The sequence below is a fragment of the Brassica oleracea genome, chromosome C4, assembly GCF_000695525.1.
Source record: "Brassica oleracea var. oleracea cultivar TO1000 chromosome C4, BOL, whole genome shotgun sequence".
Taxonomy (NCBI): domain Eukaryota; kingdom Viridiplantae; phylum Streptophyta; class Magnoliopsida; order Brassicales; family Brassicaceae; genus Brassica; species Brassica oleracea.
In genome coordinates, this window is record NC_027751.1 from 32228883 (window position 1) to 32236996 (window position 8114).

Sequence of the window (8114 nt, forward strand, 5' to 3'; positions counted from 1 at the left end):
ATAAACTTTTTTTTTTGCAGTGGTTGCCTCAGTCCGAGAGGAGATAAAGGATGTATTAGGGATACAAAATATAGGAGATATGTTGATGAATATAATTTAAGTGATAATGGCATCCAAGGGAAAGTGTTATAAATCAATTGGTGGATGTCCATAACCGGCCCGGTCCATAACCGGCCTATACAATTAGAGAGAGACACGGTCCAACCCTAGAGAGAGAGACGCGGCCGCGAGACTTGGAGAGGAGAGAGGCGGCTACAACTTGCATATTTCCTAATTCGTTTATGTTTATGATTTGTAATCTTTTCTATTATTGTATTTCCATTTATCTCTCTTGTAACTCTATATAAATGGAACAGTTATTCATTAATATGATACAGAAACTTACGATTCTAAATCCTTAAGTTTACAACAATATAAAAAAGTATTTTACAAGGTACAAACACAATTTAATATAAGCATTGAACCAAATATAAGAAAATGAAAATCCGTTAAAACTCGTAACAACCACGACTACCAAGATGTAAATGCGTTTTGTTAGATTAGGTTAAAGCCCTAGCTTCTCTCATCTTTTCATCTCTCTCGCCTCTCTCTTGTAACTTCTTCTCTATCATTTCCCACCGATTTCCATGGTCGCTGAGCTATTCGAGAAGGCTAAGACGGGCGTCTTCTGGGACGTCCATATTTGACGCTCTTTCAGTTTCAAAGAATATACGATCGGCTCTTAAGAATACAAGTTACCATGGTTTGACGTCCATATTTGCGTATGGAAGTACCGAAGATATCATGGTTGGCTTTGACTCATCCGCCGGTAAAGTGGTCTATCGCACAACCGCAGGTGACTTCTTTAAGACACTCCTCCGTCTCTTTCTTCTTTTTTTATCATCTCCCTAATCGAGAGATCCGCTGTTTATATATATGCTTCCAGCTTTGGATTACAATGGTGCAGGAGAGATCTATGAAAATGAATTACCCGAAACCGAAACCGCCGAAGGTGAATTGAATTCCATGTTTCTGTATCTTTGATCTCTCGGTTTATTTAATTAACATCCGGTTTATTTAATTAAGATCCGCTTGTTTTATAGATATCATTTCAAGAAGTGAATGCCCACCTGCAGTTGTGATGAATCTCATAGAGCCAGGTGAACTCCCGTTTAATTAACCAATTCAATTCTTCTTCTGTTTATCAATAACTTTTGTATGTGTATGTTTGTTTCAGGAGATAAACACCAAAGATATGGTGCGTTGATTACTGGCGTTTTCAGCTGGGCACTTAATAATCATCCACCAGCAAATTTGATACTAGTTGTCGGAGACGTCGCAGAACATGAGTACAGATTCGTTGGTGTTTTCACGCATCTGATTTCTTCAGGGTACAATGTTGCCTTTGTACAGCCTGAAAACCAAGCATCACAAATACTATTTAGGCTTGGAAGAAGAATTTGGCTGTGGGAAAAGCTATCACTTGGAGAAGGCCCTATCCGCAAACAGAAACCTCCAAACTTTCATTATGAAGCCAAAAACTCTTCTGTAAACTTCTATCTTTTTGGCGTTGGAGGCTTGGCTTGTTTACTGATTGTTACAACCATTCTGGGTAGAATGGCCTCAAGCTAAGGATTTTTAAATGTGGCGACTCTAATAATGCTCGGTATCTTTGTCATTTTGGTCCAATGTCTGTTTAAATCAAACTTGTGTACTTGATGAATTAGTATCTTCCCTATTGTGGGAAATGAAGTTGATTATTTTGTTTTTTCATTTGTGCATCAATTTAGTGCAGACTTTTGAATCATCTAATTTCTAAATTACTCTATTGTATTTTCTTTAAAACAAAATCCTTCCATTGTTCTCTTTAGCCTTAGAAAGAGTAGACTGGAGTTTTAATGCTTTTTTTTTCATCGTACAATAGATTTTGTACCTCTTAAACAATTTAGTCTAGGGGTCGTGCATTGCTCATCCTGTCTTACTTCTTCCTATACACTATTAAACCAGAAATAACTCATGATTTTCTGGCATTGTCAGGGTGTCGAATGATTTTAGTTTTGCTAGCAAAATTGGTGGCGTTCTAATTGAGTCGGGATCTAGCTTCCAACAAATGTTAATTTAATTATAAATATAAAATAGTAAAATATACTATAAAATATCATATTTTAAATTTGAAAGATTTTATATAATAGAGATAAAAATTTAGAAAGTAATTGTTTTGTTATTTATTTTATTATTTATAAAAGTATTATTTAAAGATAAAACAGAAAACTGGAAGTGAAATAATAATTTTTATGAAATTTTTATAAATCAAAGTTATTATTGTAAATAATACTAAAATAAAATTGATATATACTTCATTGTATTTCTAAAAGGAGTTTCTTTATGTAATGAGAATAAAGGTCAAAACTAAAAAAAATTTATGAAAAAGAAAAAAAATATTATTTCACATTTTTTTTAATTTAGATATAAATATAATAAATCAAAATAAATGAATTACCTATTTGAAAATAAGGTATTACATTCATTTTGATATTTTCTTTTTATAACTAAGTTAACAAATTTTGAATTAATATTTGAATTTATTTTTAAAAAATTGTATAAAAGTTGTAATTAAATTTATTTTTAAAATTAAATTGTGACTAGAATATAATTGAAATAATTTTTTTTTATTTTCATAATATAATTTTGTAGAAAAGATAGAAAAATTGTATTCGTAATTTTGGATACACGTAAACATTTGCAGTATTTTTTTAGAAAATGTTTTTTCTGAAACAATGCTTAAAATTTTCTGATCGTTATCAAAGGGTAAATGGTGGAACCGAGAAAATATTATTAAGAAAGAAAATAATAAACAATTAAAGAACAGAAATGTTTCTGAAAAGAAAAAAAACTACTAGCTATTATCGTTGGAAAAAGGGAAAACTGCTGAAATTTATTTTTCGTCGCTCTTAAAATATAAAAAGAAGGAAGTGGAACCTAGACAAAATGATACTAATAAATAAATAATCGATAAGAGCAGCTAGGGTTAGAGAATAGTCTCTGAGTAATCTTTCTTCGACGGCGTTTCTCCCCTCGTATCTCTCGTATTGTATCTTCTCCTCTATCCACCTCCCTTGATTCGCCGATGTCTATTAAGAGGACTAGTCGCCAGGACGGTCGATTCATCAGTAAGTTCTCTCTAGATTGTCATCTTGCCTATTGTTTCAGTTTTTACCTTTTTCTTTTTTTTGGGTATTTGAAATTTATCTCTCGTTGATTAGAAAAAACTAGACCATTAGGTTTTCACCAACTAATGGATACGATGGGCAATTGTTATTTCGTAATTTACTTATTTCGTTTCTGTTCGCAGGGGCAAAAACAATAGCCTTCTGGGACATCAATGCTTGCCAGAAACCTGATGGCCTCGGTGCAGGAGTTATAAGTGAGAGCGTTAACCAGACCCTTATGAACATGAATTACTATGGTGAATTGTGTTTGAGGCTATATGGCGACACTGATATGGACAAACTCGTTCCTACTAATCATACATTTGACTTCTGTGGCCTGCCTCGTATGTTATTGAATCCTTTCTCTAATCTTTCTCTCTTTTACATGTGTCACTGTATCTTGATGATGATATGTTTATATATGGTTTCCGGTTCTAAAGACACGACAATATTGGAGCAGATATTAGTGGACTTATACGGTGACACTCTGTTTAATCGTGGTACACCAATTAATATGTTGCTAATTGTTGGAGATTTATCAAAAGACAAAGCCATCATCGACGCTTTCAGTCTTTTGTATGTCAGCCATCAGCTGTTGAGGCAGCAGTATTCTCCTCTGAAGTTCAGCTTCCACCTTGGGAAAAAATTGTTGACAGTGCTTTTGCGATTTGTGAAAAGAAGGAGAAAGAGAGAGTAGATTACAGAAAAGAGATCATAAGAAATACCAGCCAAAGTTAGCCTGTGTCTTTGGTGAATTCTTAAGACAAAATCAAACAAGCTTTCTCTCACTATATTGCTTCGTTTATCTCTAAACTCTTGCATCTTTCCTTTGATTTTCTGTTGCTAAAACCTTGGATTTTAACTTAAAAGCAATAAAAAACAAAAACTATGGATTTGGTTATGTTATTTTTTCATTCTATATGTTTCATTTTGCTTTCATAACTTTGGATTTCACAACATTAACGTTTCAGATGTGGTGGGTTCTACTTTACAGCCGCGAGGACATTTGTCGAGAGAAAAAAAGTTATCTATATTACCTCGATTTACTCCTTATAATTTAATTTAACTATAATTAGATCCAAATTTTATTTAGAAGTAAGTTTCCTCTCCCATGTTGGAACGAAAAAAACAACCGAATCAAACCAAAAAATCATATATCTAAAATCAAACCAAATTGTAAAATGACTAAAAGTACCTTTTAGTTAAGAGCCTTAGACTTCAGGAATGTTCCATCAATAAATCAGTTGTCTACATGTAGCTTTCCAAGACCTTTTCAACACATGATCAAAGCACACAAATAATTTTAAGAACACATCCTCACCATCTGAGTTCTTGTAGCTTTGCACTTCAACAGAACCATAATCCCTCAGATAAAGTGCTATTTCTCTACACCTAAAGTCATTCGAACTGAATGATTTGATTTTCTTGGTTCATTAATGTTCTTTTCACTTTTTGTAATTGTTTACTGAAATTGTATGGCTCGTTCGTAGTTTTGCTTGTAACTGAAATATGAATGTAAAAGAAACATATTTACCGATTGTTCACTATCTACAACAATCATTTGAGAGGATCTACACTGGAAAATAATGCAATTTCAGCTTGCAAACACTGCACGGATCAAATGTAAGGAAAATAACAAAGATGGTATCCTACTTTGGATTATCTACGTCTTTCTTCGCATATTACTTAATTTATCTGTCTTATCTAGTCTTTTCAACTTTTACCAAGTCATTGTTTTGGCAACCCTCAAAACTATATATGGATCATTGACCAAAATAGCTGACTTGTAATTTGAAATAATAAAAAAGTTGTTAAAAATGGATAAGGAAAACAACGAAAGGTAAAACAGCCATGGCACATTATACTTAATTTTAACGTGAGAATAAGATTATTTTTCGGATCATTAAGATTATCTTCAAAGTTCTAAGCAATATTTTTTTTGCCTCCTTTCTCTTCTTTATAAACATCGCATCAAAATCTATTTCTCTTCATCACAGAGTTTCCACTCGCATAATAAATTTATTAACAAATCAAATAAAACAAAATAAATCGGTGTGATCATAGAGTTTCATGCACAAATGAGTGCTTCAAAGATTGTTTCTTTGTTACTATTGCTTGTATTAATCAATATAAGCAGTAATGATATCAATGGCGTCAATGCATTTCACAAAGTTATCAAGAAAATGCAATCTAAATCAACATCGTTAGAGGTAGTGAGCCATCTTCACAGAACCGGCTTTCACTTTCAACCTCCACGCCATTGGATTAACGGTATGCTGTGAAAAGTTATTCAATCTTCATATTTATTCCAGAAAAATATAATAAGAACGAAAAGAAAATGATTGTTTTTAATTGTTGATGTAACCAAAACATATTGTTGTTCTAACCATTGTTTTCCTTTGGTTTGTTGTTTTTTGTTACTATCTTTTTGGTGGCCTTTCTCGACTCCGACAGATCCAAATGGTAAGTCCATCTTATTTTTATATATTTTGAAACTAATAAAAAAACCATTATACGATTGTAATGTGACAATATTCTAAAATAAAACAGGTCCAATGGTGTACAAGGGAATCTACCATCTTTTCTACCAATACAATCCCAAAGGTGCGGTTTGGGGTAACATTGTGTGGGCTCATTCAGTTTCTAAGGACTTGATCAATTGGGAAGCTCTTGAACCGGCTATTTACCCCTCCAAATGGTTTGATATCAATGGTACATGGTCCGGTTCAGCCACCAACGTACCGGGAAAAGGACCGGTTATCCTCTACACTGGTATCACCGAGAACCATACTCAGATCCAAAATTATGCCATTCCCCAAGACCTTTCCGACCCATACCTCAAGAAATGGATCAAGCCCGACGACAACCCTATCGTAAGACCCGACCATGGCGAGAATGGATCCGCTTTCCGTGACCCGACAACTGCTTGGTTCAACAAAAAAGATGGGCACTGGAGAATGCTTGTGGGCTCAAAGAACAAGCGTAGAGGAATTGCTTATATGTACAAAAGTCGTGACTTCAAGAAATGGGTCAAAACTAAACGTCCCGTACACACTAGAAAAGCAACCGGTATGTGGGAATGTCCCGACTTTTTCCCGGTTTCCATCGGCAAGAAAACCGGTTTAGACACCAGCTATGACGGTCCAAACACCAAGCATGTGTTGAAGGTTAGCTTGGACCTGACCAGGTACGAGTACTACACTCTTGGAACGTATGATACTAAGAAGGATCGTTACAAGCCTGATGGTACCACTCCTGATGGTTGGGATGGTTTGAGACTAGATTATGGTAACTTCTATGCGTCAAAGACATTCTTTGATGACACGAAGAACAGAAGAATCCTCTGGGGTTGGGCTAATGAATCTGATAGTGCTGTGGAAGATACCTTGAAGGGTTGGGCCGGTGTTCAGCTTATCCCAAGAACGGTCTTGCTTGACTCTAGTGGTAAGCAACTCGTGTTTTGGCCTATTGAAGAAATCGAGTCGTTGAGAGGAAAGAATGTTCAAATGAACAACCAGAAAATAGAAATGGGTCAACGCTTTGAGGTCCAAGGGATCACCCCGGCCCAGGTAGTTATCATGTTTTTATACTATGTATAATTTCTCAACAATTTATACTTAATGTAAGACATAGCCAGATGAAACATTCGTTTTGGCCTTCAAATTATTATATATGAAAGCATAACTCCTAAAATGTGAACGTAAATACAGGTTGATGTGGATGTGACATTCAACGTAGGAAGTCTAGACAAGGCAGAAACATTTGACGCGAGTTTTGCAACAAAACCACTAGATTTATGTAATTTGAAGGGTTCAAATGTGACTGGTGGGGTTGGCCCTTTTGGTCTGATCACCTTGGCTACGTCTGACCTACAAGAATACACTCCCGTCTTCTTCAGAGTCTTCAAAGATGGCACAACCAACAAGCCTAAGGTCCTCATGTGCTCTGATGCCAAGCCGTATGTTTTCATAACTCTTTAACGATATTACACTCTTTTGGGTTGATATTTTTATTTAGCTATTATGGGATTTTCATCTTTAAACTTTGAACGCCACGTTTTTTGCGTTTTTCAGAATCCACATATATATTATGGCTAGACTATCAATCTATCATAATATATAAATATATACTATATATATACACAAAACTCACTTTTACGTTTAAAACCATCTTGTTTTTAATTTGGTTTTTCTAATATTTAATCTGATATATATATATATACATACATACACAGTTCAACTCTCAAAGGAGACACGGGCACTGACTCCACGGAGAAGATGTACAAACCCTCGTTTGCTGGTTTTGTCGATGTTGATCTCGCCGACGGAAAGATATCTTTAAGGAGTTTGGTACGTTCACAAATTTATTCATTTTTATTCTGAATAATACTTTATACATACGCAAATTAAAATGATGTAAAAAAAAAAAGCAAATTAAAATAATAGATGTCATAGTTTATAGGATATGACACTAATTCATAATCTGTGCAGATTGATCTGCAAATTAAAATAATAGATGCCATAGTTTATAGGATATGACACTAATTCATAATCTGTGCAGATTGATCACTCGGTCGTGGAAAGCTTTGGAGCAAAAGGAAAGACAGTGATAACATCTCGAGTGTATCCTACCAAAGCTGTAGGTGACAACGCTCATTTGTTTGTCTTCAACAATGGGTCACAGCCTGTGACTGTTGAGAGCCTCAACGCATGGAACATGCAGAAGCCCGAGAAAATGAACCAAGGAGCTAAATGATCACATTCTTTTTATTTTTTTCTTTAATTATTAAAATTCATTTATTTTTTATAATTAAGAAAGAGAGAGTCTGTGACAAATATTATAGAGAAGAGACTTATTGATAAAATTCATTTATTTTTTATAAGAAAGAGAGAGTCTGTGACAAATATTATAGAGAAGAGACTTATT

General features: G+C 34.3%; 3 protein-coding genes across 4 annotated transcripts; all 3 read left to right on the plus strand.

Annotated features, from left to right (window-relative positions):
- Positions 1-539: 539 nt before the first annotated feature.
- On the plus strand, positions 540-1685 carry LOC106341172. Of its 2 annotated transcripts, none has more exons than XM_013779987.1 (4): positions 540-835; positions 926-991; positions 1083-1139; positions 1217-1685. In XM_013779987.1, the coding sequence occupies exons 1-4, from the start codon at positions 784-786 to the stop codon at positions 1609-1611; spliced, it is 570 nt and encodes a 189-aa protein (XP_013635441.1). In that variant the 5' UTR covers positions 540-783; the 3' UTR covers positions 1612-1685. The 2 variants fall into 2 exon arrangements, with proteins under 2 accessions (XP_013635441.1, XP_013635442.1); XM_013779988.1 differs by having other exon boundaries at positions 926-986; positions 1081-1139.
- A 1303-nt stretch (positions 1686-2988) lies between these two features.
- On the plus strand, positions 2989-4089 carry LOC106340535. Its single transcript, XM_013779402.1, has 3 exons — positions 2989-3149; positions 3332-3532; positions 3629-4089. The coding sequence occupies exons 1-3, from the start codon at positions 3107-3109 to the stop codon at positions 3883-3885; spliced, it is 501 nt and encodes a 166-aa protein (XP_013634856.1). The 5' UTR covers positions 2989-3106; the 3' UTR covers positions 3886-4089.
- Positions 4090-5178: 1089 nt separating this feature from the next.
- On the plus strand, positions 5179-8032 carry LOC106340055 (beta-fructofuranosidase, insoluble isoenzyme CWINV2). Its single transcript, XM_013778924.1, has 6 exons — positions 5179-5459; positions 5643-5651; positions 5739-6757; positions 6899-7146; positions 7423-7537; positions 7749-8032. Exons 1-6 carry the CDS (start codon positions 5267-5269, stop codon positions 7941-7943), a joined length of 1779 nt encoding a protein of 592 aa, XP_013634378.1. The 5' UTR covers positions 5179-5266; the 3' UTR covers positions 7944-8032.
- Positions 8033-8114: the final 82 nt, after the last annotated feature.

Coding starts and splice junctions, on each gene's coding strand:
- LOC106340535 (XM_013779402.1), top strand. CDS start 3,107: ATGTCTATTAAGAGGACTAGTCGCCAGGACGGTCGATTCATCA. Junction 3,150..3,331: donor CCAGGACGGTCGATTCATCA/GTAAGTTCTCTC, acceptor TTCTGTTCGCAG/GGGCAAAAACAATAGCCTTC. Junction 3,533..3,628: donor TGACTTCTGTGGCCTGCCTC/GTATGTTATTGA, acceptor CCGGTTCTAAAG/ACACGACAATATTGGAGCAG.
- LOC106341172 (XM_013779987.1), top strand. CDS start 784: ATGGTTGGCTTTGACTCATCCGCCGGTAAAGTGGTCTATCGCACAACC. Junction 836..925: donor GGTCTATCGCACAACCGCAG/GTGACTTCTTTA, acceptor ATATGCTTCCAG/CTTTGGATTACAATGGTGCA. Junction 1,140..1,216: donor GATGAATCTCATAGAGCCAG/GTGAACTCCCGT, acceptor TGTTTGTTTCAG/GAGATAAACACCAAAGATAT.
- LOC106340055 (XM_013778924.1), top strand. CDS start 5,267: ATGAGTGCTTCAAAGATTGTTTCTTTGTTACTATTGCTTGTATTAATC. Junction 6,758..6,898: donor AAGGGATCACCCCGGCCCAG/GTAGTTATCATG, acceptor ACGTAAATACAG/GTTGATGTGGATGTGACATT. Junction 7,538..7,748: donor AGATATCTTTAAGGAGTTTG/GTACGTTCACAA, acceptor TAATCTGTGCAG/ATTGATCACTCGGTCGTGGA.